The sequence below is a fragment of the Pseudophryne corroboree genome, chromosome 1 (genome assembly GCF_028390025.1).
Source record: "Pseudophryne corroboree isolate aPseCor3 chromosome 1, aPseCor3.hap2, whole genome shotgun sequence".
Taxonomy (NCBI): Eukaryota; Metazoa; Chordata; class Amphibia; order Anura; family Myobatrachidae; genus Pseudophryne; species Pseudophryne corroboree.
This window is the reverse complement of record NC_086444.1, coordinates 262,040,450-262,059,170: the sequence shown is the minus strand read 5'-3', so window position 1 is coordinate 262,059,170 and position 18,721 is coordinate 262,040,450. Positions and strand designations below refer to the sequence as shown.

Below are 18,721 nucleotides of genomic sequence, written 5' to 3'. Positions count from 1 at the left end.
CCACTTTCCTGCGGTATGCAAATCACCATCTGAAGAGAGTCAGAATTAGAGGAACCATAGAAGCTTCTTGCCTGTGGTTTGTTTTGTCCAATAGAAAATCAGTAGGAAGTGGTACTCGATTTTTGGTCACCCAGCAAGTGCACAGGGAGCGTTCTCCAACTGTCACATTTTCAAAGAGCACAAGGGTGATGCATTGTAATTGGCTGGCGGACGTTTTCCTACATAACAAAAGAGCCAATTACAATACCAGTATAATTCTGCAAATCTACAAACCAAGAGCTTTAATTTGGTTTATGATGTGCCCTGCTCAGATCAACTGTATCCTAGAAATAAGTAACTTTATAAAAGTTGTCTTTCCGCTATTAACATATAGATATAATGATGATTTTATTTTTAGATCTATTTGCAGTTGATTTTGAATGGAACTGACAAAAATGACTTTATACTACTTATAAAAACAGCGGTTTTAAAAAATCGACCTAAAAATCATATTTTTTTTTTTTTTACTAAATATACCCCTAAATCTTGATTTGAGGCTTTTATGCATTGGGATATTTAAAATATTAAGACCCCTTCAGCTTCAGTTCATATAGATAGTAATACTCATGAAAACTATTCATAGTCATGTTTTTCTGTTTATGCTTTCTGTTTTAACACTGGTTCTCCTACAGTAGGAGAACCATTATTGTTTGTTCCAAGGTTTAAAGACAACCCGACTTTGCGTAGTAACCTTACAATTGCTGTTATTTGTTACATATATTTCTCTTACATCCTAGTGGATACTGGGACCTTGTACTTTAGTACCATGGGGTATAGATTGGGTCCACTGGAGCCTGGCACTTTAAAAATCTTTAGTGTGTATGCGTGTGCTGGCTCCTCCCCTCTATGCCTCTCCTACCAGACTCCATTTAGAAAAATGTACACAGGAGCCGGGTGCATTTCTGTGGAGCTCCAGAGAGTTTCCTTTATGTTTATTTTAGTTTATTATTTTCAGGTAGGTCCTGGTTGGCAACCAGGCTACCTGCTTCGTGGCACTTAGACGGGGGACCGAACCAACCTCCTGAGGGTTAATGTTTCGTAATCCCAGCTGACAGGACACTGAGTTCCTGATGTACTGATCACACATAGTTAGTATGTGTGTCCACGCCGGCAGCTAGCCACCACCCTCTGACAGATGCTGAAGTACAAGGTGCAGTGAGTGTTACACCGGGGTCCCGGTTAGCGGGTCCCCGGTTCAGTTTTGACGGCAGGTCAAACGGCGGTCACGGGCCCAGAGCTGCGGTGCCCGCCGCGGACAAACTGGCTAAGGGCAGATGCCCCTCAGTGCTCACTGTCATATAAAGGCTTGTGTCTGCATATTATGCTTTGATTTGTAACATGGCCAGTATAAACTATTCATCAGAGACTGCGCGCAAATTACAGATGACTGGGCTTCCTAGAGCGGGACCTGAGGCGGGAAGGCTCCATTTGCCTGCTGCTGCGGGTCAAGGCTGCATGCACGCTGCTCCTCCAGAGACCCACGCTGCTACAGGACTCTGTGCTGGTACCAGGGGGTCATAGAAAGGGGGCAGCACATCAGCGGTGGCGCCACTGTACTATTGTCAGGTCATACATTTAGTTACACGTTGTACTGCTGTGTTTGTGTGCTGGTGTCCGCTCCTCAGTGTCACTCCAGGGACACTGTGTGGAGGTGTTTGTTCAGTGGGATGCAATGTTTTATAGTGGTGTATGATGTCTGTGGACATGGTGATGTGTACTGCTTGTAATTCAACTTCTTCTTCAGCGGGGTCACTCATGTGTTAGCAATGGGGGTCATTCAGAGTTGATCGCTAGCTGCATTAGTTCTCAGCGCAGCGATCCTGTTAAAAAATGTCAGTTGTGCGTATGCGGCGCAATGTGCACGCGCGTCGTACGGGCACAGTGAACAATGTAGTTTTGCACAGGGTCTAGCGAAGCATTTTGGTCGCACTGGTGGCCGCAGAGTGATTGACATGAAGGGGGCGTTTCTGGGTGTCAACTGACCATTTTCAGGGAGTGTTCTGGAAAACGCAGGCGTGGCTGGGCGAACGCTGGGCGGGTTTGTGACGTCAAAACAGGAACTGAACAGTCTGAAGTGATCGCAAGAGCTGAGTAGGGTTTGAGCTTCTCTGAAACTGCACAAAAAAATGTTGTAGCCGCTCTGCGATACAAGCGATCGCACTTCTGCTAAGCTAAAATAAACTCCCAGTGGGCGGCGGCATAGCGTTTGCACCACTGCTAAAAACTGCTAGCGAGCAGTCAACTCTAAATGACCCCCAATGTTCCTTACCTCCACAGGGACCCAGCTCACAGGCACCTGACTGGCTAGATAGCTTTTAAAAGCATGATTCAGAATGTCGATACAAAATTAACTGCAGCTAAAAGAGAGAGACAGGTGTTAAAACATATTGATTGTGTGGCCAAAGCATCAGATACCAAAAAGGCTTCTCAGCCCCCTCTAGTGGTTTCACATAAACGCTCACTGCCACAGGTACTCCAGTCTGATTCTGATCAGCCAGATGTGGATGATGATGATAAGGATAAGCACAGTTCTCTGTCCCCTGGGGTGGAGGCTCTCATTTTTGCTGTAAGAGATATCCTTCACATACTGGATCAGGAGGCAGAACCAGATGAGGAGTTGTACTTTAATGTTAGACCCAAGACCTCAGCAACATTTCCTGTGTCTAAGGAATTAAACTCCTTGGCCAGGGAAGCTTGGTTGAACCTTGATAAAAAAATTCAAAATTCCTCAGAGGTTTTTAACAACTTTTCCCCTTCCAGCTGAGGACAGGAAGGAGTTGTGTAAAGTTAATGGTCACACCACTGCTATGGCTGTTTCGTCGTGCAGAGCTCTTTGGTTACGTCAGTGGTTGGCAGATGCTGATTCCAAAAAGGGTGTAGAGAATCTTCCCTTTACAGGTAATGCCTTGTTTGGAGACAAATGAAGTAAATGGATCTCCCAGGCAACCCGTGTAAGTCTACTTTTCTGACGTCTGCTGCGCCACGTTCTTACCCCGGACCCTCCTTGCAGTCCTTTCGTGTGGCAAGGTTCAGAGGCAGGGGCTGAGGGGTCTCCGCCACTTCCAGAGGATCTCGTGGTAAGTCAAGCAAACCAACACCTGCTGTCTCTCTGGACCAGACCACTGGGTCACCTGCCGCTAAGCCTTCCGCGTGACTGTTGGCGCCAGCAGCAATGTGACTTTCAAGTAGGTGTTCACCTTCAACACTTCGCCCACATGTGGGGCGGAATCCTGCCAGGATCCTTGGGTGAGGGACATCATTTCCCAAGGATACCGGATAAAATTTCAAACACTCCCTCCTCACCGATTTTTCAAATCTGGATTACCAGCTTTACCCGAAGCAAAAGTTACCTTGCGAGAGGCTATTCAAAAACTTTTGCAGACTGGAGTGGTGGTTTCAGTACCTCCTCCGTTGTGCAACAGGGGGTTTTACTCCAGTCTTTTTGTTGTTCCTAAACCCGACTGTTTGGTGCGCCCCATCTTGAACCTGAAGTCTCTAAACCCGTATCTGCGGGTGTTCAAATTCAGGATGGAATCCCTGCCGGCGGTGGTGTCCGCTCTGGAGGAGGGGGAATTCCTGGTGTCTCTGGATGTCAAGGATGCTTACCTGCACATTCCCATGTGGCCCCCTCATCAGGCTTACCTCAGATTCGCCATATTGGAAGACCATTTTCAGTTTCAGGCCTTGCCCTTTGGATTATCCACAGCTCCGAGGTTCCTCACCAAAGTCATGGTGGAGATGATTGAGATGATGCTGCAGCTGCGCATGATGGGAGTAAACATAGTCCCCCTACTTGGACTATCTCCTCATAAAGGCTGTGTCAAGGAAGCATCTGCTGCACAGCATCGATGTGATGACTCGCCAGCTTACGGATCATGGGTTGGAGCCTAAATTTCTCTAACGTCCTAAGTGGATGCTGGGGACTCCGTCAGGACCATGGGGAATAGCGGCTCCGCAGGAGACAGGGCACAAAAATAAAGCTTTAGGATCAGGTGGTGTGTACTGGCTCCTCCCCCTATGACCCTCCTCCAAGCCTCAGTTAGGTTTTTGTGCCCGTCCGAGCAGGGTGCAATCTAGGTGGCTCTCTTAAAGAGCTGCTTAGAAAAAGTTTTTTTAGGTTTTTTATTTTCAGTGAGTCCTGCTGGCAACAGGCTCACTGCATCGAGGGACTTAGGGGAGAGAATTTCAACTCACCTGCGTGCAGGATGGATTGGATTCTTAGGCTACTGGACACCATTAGCTCCAGAGGGAGTCGGAACACAGGTCTCACCCTGGGGTTCGTCCCGGAGCCGCGCCGCCGACCCCCCTTACAGATGCTGAAGATTGAAGGTCCGGAAACAGGCGGCAGAAGGCTTTTCAGTCTTCATGAAGGTAGCGCACAGCACTGCAGCTGTGCGCCATTGTTGTCACACACTTCACACCAAGCGGTCACGGAGGGTGCAGGGCGCTGCTGGGGGCGCCCTGGGCAGCAATATTTTATTACCTTAAGGCAAAAGAATACATCACATATAGCCATTAAGGCTATATGTATGTATTTAACCCATGCCAGTTATCTAAATCCACGGGAGGAAAGCCCGCCGAAATAGGGGGCGGGGCTTATTCTCCTCAGCACACAGCGCCATTTTCCTGCTCAGCTCCGCTGTGAGGAAGGCTCCCAGGACTCTCCCCTGCACTGCACTACAGAAACAGGGTAAAACAGAGAGGGGGGGCATTTTTTGGCGATATACTGGATATATTTAAGCTGCTATAAGGAACAACACTTATATAAGGTTGTTCCCATATATATTATAGCGCTTGGGTGTGTGCTGGCAAACTCTCCCTCTGTCTCCCCAAAGGGCTAGTGGGGTCCTGTCTTCGATAAGAGCATTCCCTGTGTGTCTGCTGTGTGTCGGTACGTGTGTGTCGACATGTATGAGGACGATGTTGGCGTGGAGGCAGAGCAATTGCCGATAATGGTGATGTCACCCCCCAGGGAGTCGACACCGGAATGGATGGCTTTGTTTATGGAATTACGTGATAATGTCAGCACATTACAAAAATCAGTTGACGACATGAGACGGCCGGCAAACCAGTTAGTACCTGCCCAGGCGTCTCAGACACCGTCAGGGGCTGTAAAGCGCCCTTTACCTCAGTCGGTCGACACAGACACAGACACTGAATCTAGTGTCGACGGTGATGAAACAAACGTATTTTCAAGTAGGGCCACACGTTATATGATCACGGCAATGAAGGAGGCTTTGCATATCTCTGATGCTGCAAGTACCACAAAAAGGGGTATTATGTGGGGGGTGAAAAAACTACCTGTAGTTTTTCCTGAATCAGAGGAATTAAATGATGTATGTGATGAAGCGTGGTTTAACCCAGATGGAAAAATGCTAATTTCAAAAAAGTTATTAGCATTATACCCTTTCCCGCCAGAGGTTAGGGCGCGCTGGGAAACACCCCCTAGGGTGGATAAGGCGCTCACACGCTTATCAAAACAAGTGGCGTTACCGTCTCCGGATACGGCCGCCCTCAAGGATCCAGCAGATAGGAGACTGGAAACTACCCTAAAAAGTATATACACACATACTGGTGTTATACTGCGGACCGGCCATCGCCTCAGCCTGGATGTGCAGTGCTGGGGTCGTCTGGTTGGATTCCCTGACTGAAAATATTGATACCCTGGATAGGGACAGTATTTTATTGACTATAGAGCAATTAAAGGATGCTTTCCTTTATATGCGAGATGCGCAGAGAGATATTTGCACTCTGGCATCGAGAGTAAATGCGATGTCCATATCTGCCAGAAGGAGTTTATGGACGCGACAGTGGTCAGGTGATGCGGATTCCAAACGACATATGGAAGTATTGCCGTATAAAGGGGAGGAATTATTTGGCGTCGGTCTATCGGATCTGGTGGCCACGGCAACTGCCGGAAAATCCACCTTTTTACCTCGGACCCCCTCCCAACAGAAAAAGACACCGTCTTTTTAGCCGCAGTCCTTTCGGTCCTATAAGAACAAGCGGACAAAAGGACAGTCATATCTGCCTAGGGGCAGAGGAAGGGGTAAGAGAGGGCAGCAAGCAGCCCCTGCCCAGGAACAGAAGCCCTCCCAGGGTTCTGCAAAGCCCTCAGCATGACGCTGGGGCCTTACAAGCGGACTCAGGAACGGTGGGGGGTCGACTCAAGAATTTCAGCGCACAGTGGGCTTGCTCACAGGTGGACCCCTGGATTCTGCAGGTAGTATCTCAGGGTTACAGGTTGGAATTCGAGAAGTCTCCCCCTCGCCGGTTCCTAAAGTCTGCTTTGCCAACGTCTCCCTCAGACAGGGAGACGGTATTGGAAGCCATTCACAAGCTGTTTGCTCAGCAGGTGATAGTCAAGGTACCCCTCCTACAACAGGGAAAGGGGTATTACTCCACGCTATTTGTGGTACCGAAGCCGGACGGCTCGGTAAGACCTATTCTAAATCTGAAATCTTTGAACCTGTACATACAGAAATTCAAGTTCAAGATGGAGTCACTCAGAGCAGTGATAGCGAATCTGGAAGAAGGGGACTTTATGGTGTCCCTGGACATAAAGGATGCTTACCTGCATGTCCCAATTTGCCCTTCACATCAAGGGTACCTCAGGTTCGTGGTGCAAAACTGTCATTATCAGTTTCAGACGCTGCCGTTTGGATTGTCCACGGCACCTCGGGTCTTTACCAAGGTAATGGCCGAAATGATGATTCTTCTGCGAAGAAGAGGCGTATTAATTATCCCTTACTTGGACGATCTCCTGATAAGGGCAAGGTCCAGAGAACAGCTGGAGGACGGAGTAGCACAAACCCAAGTAGTGCTGCAACAACACGGGTGGATTCTGAATTTTCCAAAATCTCAGTTGACCCCGACAACACGTCTGCTGTTCCTGGGAATGATTCTGGACACGGTTCAGAAAAAGGTGTTTCTTCCGGAGGAGAAAGCCAGGGAGTTATCCGAACTTGTCAGGAACCTCCTAAAACCAGGGACAGTGTCTGTACATCAATGCACAAGAGTCCTGGGAAAGATGGTGGCTTCTTACGAAGCGATTCCATTCGGCAGATTCCACGCACGAACTTTTCAGTGGGATCTGCTGGACAAATGGTCCGGATCGCATCTGCAGATGCATCAGCGGATAACCTTATCGCCACGGACAAGGGTGTCTCTTCTGTGGTGGTTGCAGAGTGCTCATCTGTTAGAGGGCCGCAGATTCGGCATACAGGACTGGGTCCTGGTGACCACGGATGCCAGTCTGAGAGGCTGGGGAGCGGTCACACAAGGAAGAAACTTCCAGGGAGTATGGTCAAGCCTGGAGATGTCTCTTCACATAAATATACTGGAGCTAAGAGCGATTTACAATGCTCTAAGTCTGGCAAAACCCCTGCTTCAGGGTCAGCCGGTGTTGATCCAGTCGGACAACATCACGGCAGTCGCCCACGTAAACAGACAGGGCGGCACAAGAAGCAGGACAGCAATGGCAGAAGCTGCAAGGATTCTTCGCTGGGCGGAAGATCATGTGATAGCACTGTCAGCAGTATTCATTCCGGGAGTGGACAACTGGGAAGCAGACTTCCTCAGCAGACACGATCTACACCCGGGAGAGTGGGGACTTCATCCAGAAGTCTTCCACATGATTGTGAACCGTTGGGAAAAACCAATGGTGGATATGATGGCGTCCCGCCTCAACAAAAAACTGGACAGGTATTGCGCCAGGTCAAGAGATCCTCAGGCAATAGCTGTGGACGCTCTGGTAACACCGTGGGTGTTCCAGTCAGTGTATGTGTTCCCTCCTCTGCCTCTCATACCAAAAGTACTGAGAATTATACGGCAGAAGGGAGTAAGAACGATACTAGTGGCTCCGGATTGGCCAAGAAGAACTTGGTACCCGGAACTTCAAGAGATGCTCACGGAGGATCCGTGGCCTCTACCTCTAAGACGGGACCTGCTTCAGCAGGGACCGTGTCTATTCCAAGACTTACCGCGGCTGCGTTTGACGGAATGGCGGTTGAACGCCGAATTCTAAAGGAAAAAGGCATTCCGGAAGAGGTCATTCCTACACTGGTAAAAGCCAGGAAGGAGGTGACTGCACAACATTATCACCGCATTTGGAGAAAATATGTTGCGTGGTGTGAGGCCAGGAAGGCCCCTACGGAGGAATTTCAACTGGGTCGATTCCTACATTTCCTGCAAACAGGATTGTCTATGGGCCTCAAATTGGGGTCCATTAAGGTTCAAATTTCGGCCCTGTCGATTTTCTTCCAGAAAGAATTGGCTTCAGTTCCTGAAGTCCAGACTTTTGTAAAAGGAGTACTACATATACAGCCCCCGGTTGTGCCCCCAGTGGCACCGTGGGATCTTAATGTAGTCTTGGATTTTCTCAAATCCCATTGGTTTGAGCCGCTCAAATCGGTGGAGCTGAAGTATCTCACATGGAAAGTAACCATGCTACTGGCCCTGGCTTCAGCCAGGAGAGTATCAGAATTGGCGGCTTTATCATATAAGAGCCCATATCTGATTTTCCATTCGGACAGGGCAGAACTGCGGACGCGTCCTCATTTTCTGCCTAAGGTGGTGTCAGCGTTTCACCTGAACCAGCCTATTGTGGTGCCTGCGGCTACTAACGAGTTGGAGGATTCCAAGTTGTTGGACGTGGTCCGGGCATTGAAAATATATATTTCAAGAACGGCGGGAGTCAGAAAGTCTGACTCACTGCTTATATTGTATGCACCCAACAAGATGGGTGCTCCTGCTTCAAAGCAGACGATTGCTCGTTGGATTTGTAGCACAATTCAACTTGCACATTCTGTGGCAGGCTTGCCACAACCTAAATCTGTCAAGGCCCATTCCACAAGGAAAGTGGGCTCATCCTGGGCGGCTGCCCGGGGAGTCTCGGCATTACAACTCTGCCGAGCTGCTACTTGGTCAGGGGCAAATACGTTTGCAAGATTCTACAAATTTGATACCCTGGCTGAGGAGGACCTTGAGTTCTCTCATTCGGTGCTGCAGAGTCATCCGCACTCTCCCGCCCGTTTGGGAGCTTTGGTATAATCCCCATGGTCCTGACGGAGTCCCCAGCATCCACTTAGGACGTTAGAGAAAATAAGAATTTACTTACCGATAATTCTATTTCTCGTAGTCCGTAGTGGATGCTGGGCGCCCATCCCAAGTGCGGATTGTCTGCAATACTTGTACATAGTTATTGTTACAAAAAAATCGGGTTGTTATTTGTTGTGAGCCGTCTGTTCAGAGGCTCCTACGTTTGTCATACTGTTAACTGGGTTCAGATCACAAGTTATACGGTGTGATTGGTGTGGCTGGTATGAGTCTTACCCGGGGTTCAATATCCTTCCTTATTGTGTACGCTCGTCCGGGCACAGTATCCTAACTGAGGCTTGGAGGAGGGTCATAGGGGGAGGAGCCAGTACACACCACCTGATCCTAAAGCTTTATTTTTGTGCCCTGTCTCCTGCTGAGCCGCTATTCCCCATGGTCCTGACGGAGTCCCCAGCATCCACTACGGACTACGAGAAATAGAATTATCGGTAAGTAAATTCTTATTTTTTCTCACCTGCAACCAACCCAACGTCTTCAGTTCCTGGGTATGATCTGGATACTGTGTCTCCAAAATGTATTTCTCCCGATGGACAAAGCCTCGACTATCCAGTCTATGGTTCGCTCGGTGCTCAGTCATCGCAAGGTATCATACATCTTTGCATTCGATTACTGGGCAAGATGGTGGCTGCCTACGAGGCAATCCAATACGGCAGATTCCATGCTCGTCCATTTCAGCTGGATCTACTGTACAAATGGTCGGTGTCTCACCTTCATATGCATCGGGAAGTGACCTTATCTCCAAAAGCCCGAATTTCTCTAATATGGTGGCTACAGGTTCCTCACCTGGTAGAGGGCAGGAGTTTCAATATCCACTCATGGATTCTACCAACAACGGATGCCAGCCTCCAGAGTTGGTTGGCTGTGACCCAAGGGGCCCAGTTCCATGGGGATATGGTCGAGACGAGTCGATTCTGCTGATAAACATCCTGGAACTCAGGCAATTTACAATGCTCTTCTGCAGGCTTCTCATCTCTTGAAGGATCAGGCGATCCAGGTACAGTCGGACAACGCCACGGCTGTGGAGTACACAAACCGACAAGGGGGAACAAGCGATGCGAGAGGTGTCAAAAATCCTCCTCTGGGCGGAGGCCAACACAAGGGCCATCTCAGCCATATTCATTCCAGGAGTGGACAACTGGGAAGCAGACTTCATCAGCAGGCATGACCTCCATCCGGGAGAATGGGGCCTACATCCCCAGGTGTTTCAACAGCTAGTTCACCGGTGGGGATGTCCGCAGATAGATCTGATGGCTGCTCGACTCAACAAGAAGTTATGCCGTTACTGCTCCAGAATGAGGAATCCGTAGGCTGTTGCAGTGGATGCGCTGACATCGCCGTGGATGTACCTGTTCTCTCCTCTACCGCTGATCCCAGGTGTTCTCAATAGACTAAGAAGGGAAAGCGTTCAGGCAAATCTAATTGCCCCAGATTGGCCGCGACGGGCGTGGTTCTCGGACCTCCTAACCATGGCTCTGGAGGATACCTGTCCTCTACCACTCCACGATCTTCTTCAACAAGGTCCGTTCATCTATCCAGACTTCAGCAGCTACGTTTGATGGCTTGGAAGTTGAGAGGGAAATTCTTGTTTGGAGCGGTCTTCCCTCCAGGGTCATTTCCACCATGGTCCAGGCCAGGAAGATGGTTACGTCAAGACATTACCATTGTATCTGGAAAAAGTATGTTTCTTGGTGTGAGGGTAGAAATGTTTCTCTTGTGGAATTTAGAATTGGACGTTTTCTACTTTTCCTGCAAGCGGGAGTGGATATGGACCTACGGTTAGGCTCCATAAAAGTTCAGATTTCTGCGCTCTCTATTTTCTTCCAGAAACAACTTGCCATGTTGCCTGAATAGGAAACTTTCCTGAAGGGAGTTCTTAATTTGCAACCGCCCTTTGTACCTCCCACGGCTCCGTGGGACCACAAATGTGATTCTGTCCTTTCTCCAATCGGAATGGTTTGAACCCTTACATAGGGTGGAGTTAAAATTTCTCACCTGGAAGACGGTGATGTTATTGGCATCGGCGTCTGCCAGACGTGTGTCTGAATTGGGTGGCCTTATCCTGTAAGAGCCCTCAGTTCTTGCCAAAAGTAGTGTCAGCTTTTCATGTGAATCAACCTATTGTGGTTCCGGTGTTGTCTGACGCTTCCGTTGGTCCTGAGTCCCTGGATGTAGTCAGGGCCCTGAAGATTTGTCACAAGGACAGCTCGTCATCGAAAATCTGATTCGCTGTTTGTCCTTTATGATGCCTCCAAGTTTGGTCGGCCGGCTTCTAAGAATTTTATTGCTCGCTGGCTCTGGTTGACCATTCAACAGGCCTATACTTCGGCGGCTCTTCCCTTACCGACTTCTATTCAAGTCCACTCGACGAGGTCGGTGGGATCTTCCTGGGCGGCTGTCCTTGGAGTATCGGCCCTACAGTTGTGTCGAGCTGCTACTTGGTCTGGTTCAAACACATTTGTTAAATTCTGTCTGTTCGATACCTTGGCCAAGGATGACCTTCAGTTTGGTCAGGCAGTTTTTCAGGGATCTCGGCACCATCCCACCCATTTGGGTACTTTGGGACTTCCCCATGGTACTAAAGTACAGGACCCCAGTATCCACTAGGACGTAAGAGAAAATAGGAATTTAATACCTACCTGTAATTCCTTTTCTCCTAGTCTGTAGTGGATACTGGGCACCCGCCTCAGTGCTTGGTTCCTGCTTACCTGTGTATGGACCGGCGTTGCGGTCTCATTATGTTGTTGGGATAGCTGTGCTATCCCGGTTAGGTTGGTGTTGCTATCCTCTGTTTTGGTTAGCGCCCTCCTTTCATTTATGGTTGTGTGTTGGCTAGTTGCCTCACTACTGTTGTAATGTTTCGTCTCTCATATTATGTCCGTCTCCTCGGGCACAGTTTTCCTAGACTAAGGGGTATATTCAATTGAAGTCGAAAACTGCAGTCGGTCGAAAAGACGGCAGTTTTCGACTTTTTAAGGTCGAATCGTGATTCGACCTATTCAATATTTTCGACAAGTCGATGAATTGAACGCGGTTTGGCCCCTTTTTCGACCATCTCAGTCCGACATCAAAAGATGTCAGACTGAGATGCGGACCCAGAGGAGGAGAGGGGGGGGGGGGGGGAGCCGCAGGGAGACGGGAGACTGCCGCTGGCAGCCAGAGGAGATCAGCGCTACAGCACAGCGCTGCAGCGGGGTGTCGCACAGCCGCGCCGCTCACGGCAGCGTCCACCTGGCTCCAGCAAGCGTGCTGGAGCCGGGTGGACACTGCCGTGAGGTCTGGCGGATGTGGATCAGCCTTCTGCAGCGCTACTGCAGCGCTGATCTCCTCTGGCTGCCGGCGGCTGTCCCCCGCTGGTCTCCCCGCGCGCCTCCCCCCCCTCCCCCCCCCCCCTCCTCCTCTGGGTCACTCATCTCAATTCGAATTGAGATGAGATTTGAATAGGGGTTGTCGGATCCATTACGAAAAATGCATGTCGGAATGGATCCGACTTCAATTGAATATACCCCTAAGTCTGGTTGGAGGGGCATAGAGGAGAGGAGCCAGCACACACATACACACACTAAAGATTTTTGAAGTGCCAGGCTCCAGTGGACCCGATCTATACCCCATGGTACTAAAGTACAAGACCCCAGTATCCACTACGGACTAGGAGAAAAAATTACCGGTAGGTATTCAATTCCTATTATTTTTGTGTACTTTCTAGCAATGCTATAGCCAAAGATGTGCGTGTAGATCTGGTGTCCTTCACTGGCAGCACAAACGTGGGGAAACAAGTAGCTCTGAAGGTTCAAGAGCGATTTGGTGAGTCACAGCAAACTTTAATTACCTATTGCAGTATGTAGGGACACTATTCTTTCAGAATGTATTATCACAACAGGCACTTTGAGGCACTCAATGTCAAAAGCTAGCAACTTGCTGCAATATTGCAGACTATTTGGGCAGGTGCTATATTTTAGAGACGAGTAGTCCTCCTTATCGAGCGCTTAAAAAACTGCAGCTGTTAACCTTTATCCGAGGCAGATCAGCTCAATCTGCCCAGAAATAAACGTTATAGAGACAAAGTCAAATAAAGGAAAATCACAGCGCTTTTTAAAAATTCCCCTCAGTGTGTTCTCAATTTCCACACTTATATTTGAAACAAATGCTTGATGTAGTATATCTTCACATCACATCTACCACTTTGTAAAGAGACTTATTTCCAAAAAAGTCCAGGAAAATAGACGTAGGAAAATCATGAGTGTGTGATCATACTTATCTACGTCTATTTTCCTGGACTTTTTCGGTAATAAGTCTCTTTACAAAGTGGTAGATGTGATGTGAAGATATACTACGTCCAGCATTTGTTTCAAATATAAGTGTGGAAATTGAGAACGCCTGAGGGGAATTTTTAAACAGCGCTGTGATTTTCCTTTATTTGACTTTGTCTCTACAATATTTGGGCAGGTGGCCCTATATCACAGCTAAACACCAAGCATATTGGAATAATTGGATACAGCATTGATATATGCTACCTCTCTACACATTTTAGTCCCTCCCATATGGTCAGTAAACATTACAACCTGCACTCTCACCAAAATCTATGACTGATATTACCACAGAGATACCATCTGCTACTGAAGTGCAGGTGGTGTAATTGTTAGCATTACTGCATCACAGCACTGAGGTCTTGGGTTAGATTCCTACCACCTAACTGTATGGATTTTGTATATTCTCCGGGTCCTTCGGTTTCCATCCACTCTCCAAAAATGTACTGGTATGTTAATTGTCTCTCAACAAAAATGAACTCTAGTGTGTATGTGTATTTGTATGTTGTAGGGAGTATGGATTGTAAGCTCCACTGTGGCAGGGACTGATGGGAATGGCTAAATTATTCTCTGTAAAGTGCTGTGGAATATGTGTGCGTTATATAAGTAAATAGTAATAATTTGCACTAACCACATTGATGTACTGTCACCAATCTATGTGTGCACAAATATTAAAAACGTCTCAAACACTCAATGATTACTGAAGATATTTAATACACTAATTTCCTTAGTATCACTTCTTTATACATATTTAATATTTTGATGTGTATTAGCATTACTGTTAATACTTTTTTACTTAATAAGCGCTTAATACAGTTTCATACTGATCAGTGTATCATTGCTGTTGTTTTGGTGTAATAACATAAGCTGTACAATAGACAGGGTTTTTCTTACACATTTAGACAATCTTTTTGCGCTTACCTTTTTGCGGAACCCAAATCTTTAGCAGTTATTAAGACTCTAATGCGGGCAAGCAAAAAGCGCTCTTCAGTAATTTACTGTAGAGTTCTCTGTGTTTTAGCTTAGATGAGGTGTTGATGTCCATTTATAATGCCTGCAGCCCAAAGTATTATGAGTAACCCAATGCTTCCTGAGCTGGCGGTGGCTGGAAATGCATTTGGTGTTTGCCAGCACTGTTGGACAGTGCAGTTTTAAGAAACAACATTTTTCCTTTGCCTTAGACTTTTTGCCAGGGAAAAGTCATTTTTTATATTTCCTGCTTGTTCCTTGTGGAACTATTTATTATATTTCATATTTTTGTACACGTAGCTCACCTATGTTCTGTGTGTGTTAATTTTTCCTTTGAGGAATTTGGTTGGACCCTCATGGGTGACCCTTTCCCAAGGCATCAGAGGCACTCTCACCTGGGGAAAGCTAAAGATCCAGTTACCTAGGGGAAGTTTAGGCCAGCCTTGTGGTGAATGAGGCCTGCTCTACCCTTGCGTCAACTGTGTACCCTAATATCCTTGTCCTCAAAGGGACCTTGTGGCTCTAGGGGTTGGGGACGTTAATTGGCCCTCTAGCTCTGGTGAAGGGGGCATTTTTGGCTCCTGTGGATAAGGAGAATGGGATTGTACTTCTGGAGAATCCCAAGCTTACTGACATAGTCCTGACTACTGCACTGGTTGATTGGAGCATGCACCTCCGACTTCAAATTGCACAAAAAAAAAAAAAAATTGTCACACTAAGGGCATGGGAGCGAACATTTTAAAACGATTGGGGTGCAACTAAAAAATGTCACGCGTAGACCAGGCTAGTGAATGCTGTAGTACAAATATTGTGGGTTCTCAAGCACCACAAAACTACCTCCTATGACGTGTGTTGGTGTGAGTTTGTGGGTTTGTTGCTTGAGTAGGCAATTGTTGCCTAACAGAACCAGCAGATTGCGGGTGATATGTAATGAACAGGAAACTGCAGACTCGCTGACCCAATGTTCAACATTGCGCATAGATAAGTGTGTTTCATGATGTGTATATGGAAGCCTGTAATAATTGCCATATCCTGCGGCATCTCAATGATTGATGTTTGGATTGCATGCTCGTAGAGGTGAACTTGTAGTACTCTCAATAATGAGCCTAGTGCTGTTTAGCACTCTACACTTCAGAAATGGTACAACATAATTACTCTGCCGCACCTTATCAGATGCCTCTACAGAATATCCCTAGTGACTTTCATTCCACCAGCCATTCCTTTGGTCTTGCCGAAAGTGGGAACTTTGCAATGTGGCTTTTTCATGTCAATTATTGCTGTGATCCCATTTTGAGCCTACTCATACAAGACCTTCCCCTATGTTCGGATTGGGTGGAGGCCCAACCGGCTGGATTTAACATCCCTACAGAACCACATGCACTTTGGTCCATTTTCAGTTGCATGATTGTGGTTGTTCAAATCCAGGTTTAGAAATAAGTAGGCATTTATATGGCTCAAATATTTCCTTGTGTGCATTTTGTCATAAAAAAAATCAGTATAGCTTAAAGCCCCAAATGACCTTTTCTGGACCAGACTGTTAACATTTTCTAGGACATGAGGCATTTAAGCCCAATGGCATGTCTGTAGGAATGATGGTGGATCATCTTATGTGTTTTTGAACATTTATTACAACAATTTGTGAAGCATAACTAGACTTGTGCATCACAACAGCTGAAGCTGAACACTTAATCTATATACCTGATATGTTACCATGGCTGACTGTATATGAGCCACACATTTTTGTTTCTCATTATTGTTCATCTCTTCAAAAGATGGCGCTTTCTTCAATTTAGACAGCTGGAGTATTTAAGAATCCTCTTCTAGGTGATTAGAAGCCAAATGTGAGGGGTGCTGATAACAGATTAGTAATGTCTCTGATGTAACCTGCACACATTGTCTGCCCTGCAATTACTCTTTGCAATTTGACAAAAGTCTTAGGGGACCATTAGTTAAAGGGTATCGGAATCTCTCCTAGATGAATATGAAAGTTCTCCAGAAACTCACTACTTCAGTGACCTGTTGTTGCTCGTTTTTGACTTTAGAGGTTGAAAGGGGTATTTTTTTCTGGATTAGTGCATTGAAGTCCAACCATACAGAGAAATGTTACCTCTGGTCCAGGACCCTCCATTTTGTCCACTTTTACTGCCGTCTTCTGCTTTTGCAAAATAAGATGGTGTCGGTAACCTTGAAAGACTAGTGTTTAAAGGATACTGGTATAAACCCTATGAGAAGGCAAGCTGATCTTATGAAGCAGGGTTTTTAGTGACTGAAAAGCATGCATTAGCCAGGTCTGTAACTGCATGATATTCCCCCAACAGTTTTGCATTTTTCCCTACAGTATACCCTATATTTAGAGCTGTCCTCTATTTAAGGCTCTCTGTAGTCTGCAATTCAACAGGAAAACCAGCATTGAAAGGACTTGAAGCAGATCTGATGACCGCTGTTTTTAGTAGTCCTAATTTGTACTCCATTATCTGAATCATTCTGGGCTTTCTCAGGGACCCATTCGTTACTTTGAATTACAAATTGCACTTTAACCCTGTAAAACAATCCACAGCAACAACTAGGAAGGTAGTCCGCCCTTTGTACTATACTACTGCCTGATATGCCTTAGCATCCTGTTTTGATTCCCCTCCACCTATATCTCTTAACAGGAGCAAGTGCAAAAACACCTCTGCTCCTTTTCCACACTAAGGGGTGTATTCAATAACTGTTGGAAGCTGCCATCTTGTCGGAAAGACGGCAGCTTCCGACAGAAATAGGTCGTAAGGGGCTCCGACCTATTCAATAGGGGCTGATTTTTTTTTCCCGACAAGGCAGGCACCTCTCTCCCTGCAGCGCCCCTCCCACTGCCGCAGACCTGTCCCCCCGCAGCCAGCTCCTCCTGCAGGCAGCCTCTCTCCCTGCTGCCAGCTCCTCCTGTCGACGCCGATCTCTGCTCCCCCCCCCACCCCCGTGGCCCAGCTTACCCCCACCGCCGTCCAGCTCTCGCCCGCCACCATCTGCGCACCTGGGTGCTGCTGACAGTGCATCTACAGCCGCTGACAGCAGCGGCAGGACGGGTCCTTGTGTATGGCCAAATGCGTCAGTTGGATTTGGCCGTTCATTGAATAGGGGTTGGCAGATCCATTCCGACAACTGCATGTCGGAATGGATCCGACTCTTATTGAATATACCCCTAAATCCGTCCAATATGGAAATATGTTTGCTTGTGAGCTACCAATGTGTCCTCATACACTATTGCTGCAGTCGCGCCAAACATCCCTTCTTGGCACCCCATGTCCTGTGCGACTTGGTTAGCGCCAAAGCCGATTGACAAGACTGCACTGATTAATTATAAATGGAACACTTTTATATCTGTGTCAGGCGGAGTCTGGATTTGTATACGAACAAAGTGCTGCAATTCAGTGGCCGCGCTTTTCCCCCCACCAAGTTCTCTAGTGCTTTGTATACAGACTCTGTCGCACACAGATATACAAGTGTCGCTTTCGGATTAATCAGCTCAGTCTCGTGAAGTGGTTTGCTTGCATTGCAATTCAGATACGCAGTCAAGTAAAAAGAAGCTACACCGCTCGACGCAGCTTATTGGAACCAGGCATCTCGCACAGCATGGCATATTAAGATGCAGTGTATGAGAACACATCGGTACAGCTAGTTTTAAACTAGTCTGCTAGGGTATGGAGCAAAAATTGTATATATTTTCCCATTGCACTTTTCTTTCTAAATAGCAATGTATACAAAGATAAGAAAGAATAATATCAGAAAAATCACACATAGAAAATGGCCACTTCTATTAGGTTATGCACGTGTGTAGTACAGTGCGTTATGTTGTCCAGGATGCTGCAGTCAAAGAGGGAGTCACACATACATATACTCCTTCCAACAGAAACGGTCACAAGACAGTGACTTTGTGATTTTCAAAAGTCCTTTTCAGGTTTTGATAATAATAAATAAAAAGGGCAAACCTAGCTTCTAACATGTGGGAGTCCCATAGTACGTAACTTGACTTTAAAGAGTATTTTACTTGACTACAGAGAAAGCAAGAGAATTAACAGCCATATAGACACTGTTTCTAGCCAGGATGGGGCTGAAATTGGTATTTCCCACTTTCTCTGTATACACTCACAATATTTCCGGATCCGCACCAATCCACTTTAATTATTGGCCTATAGATTTTATGTTACAACTTTTGCCCATAACACCCCAGCATTGCTTTCGTTGGAGTGTGCGCTGCTAACATCCATGAACAATGCTATGATGCTTTGGGGTTTATGTCTTAAAACTGTCACAGT

At 46.9% G+C, this 18,721-nt stretch overlaps 1 protein-coding gene across 1 annotated transcript in view; it reads left to right on the top strand.

The window, feature by feature from the left end:
* The window catches only part of ALDH7A1 (aldehyde dehydrogenase 7 family member A1), a 137,266-nt gene that overhangs the window by 63,724 nt on the left and 54,821 nt on the right, over nucleotides 1-18,721 (top strand). The window contains exon 9 of the mRNA XM_063964240.1: nucleotides 12,860-12,957. Within this exon, the coding sequence (XP_063820310.1) occupies nucleotides 12,860-12,957 (98 nt within the window). The remainder of the gene's footprint in view (nucleotides 1-12,859; nucleotides 12,958-18,721) is intronic.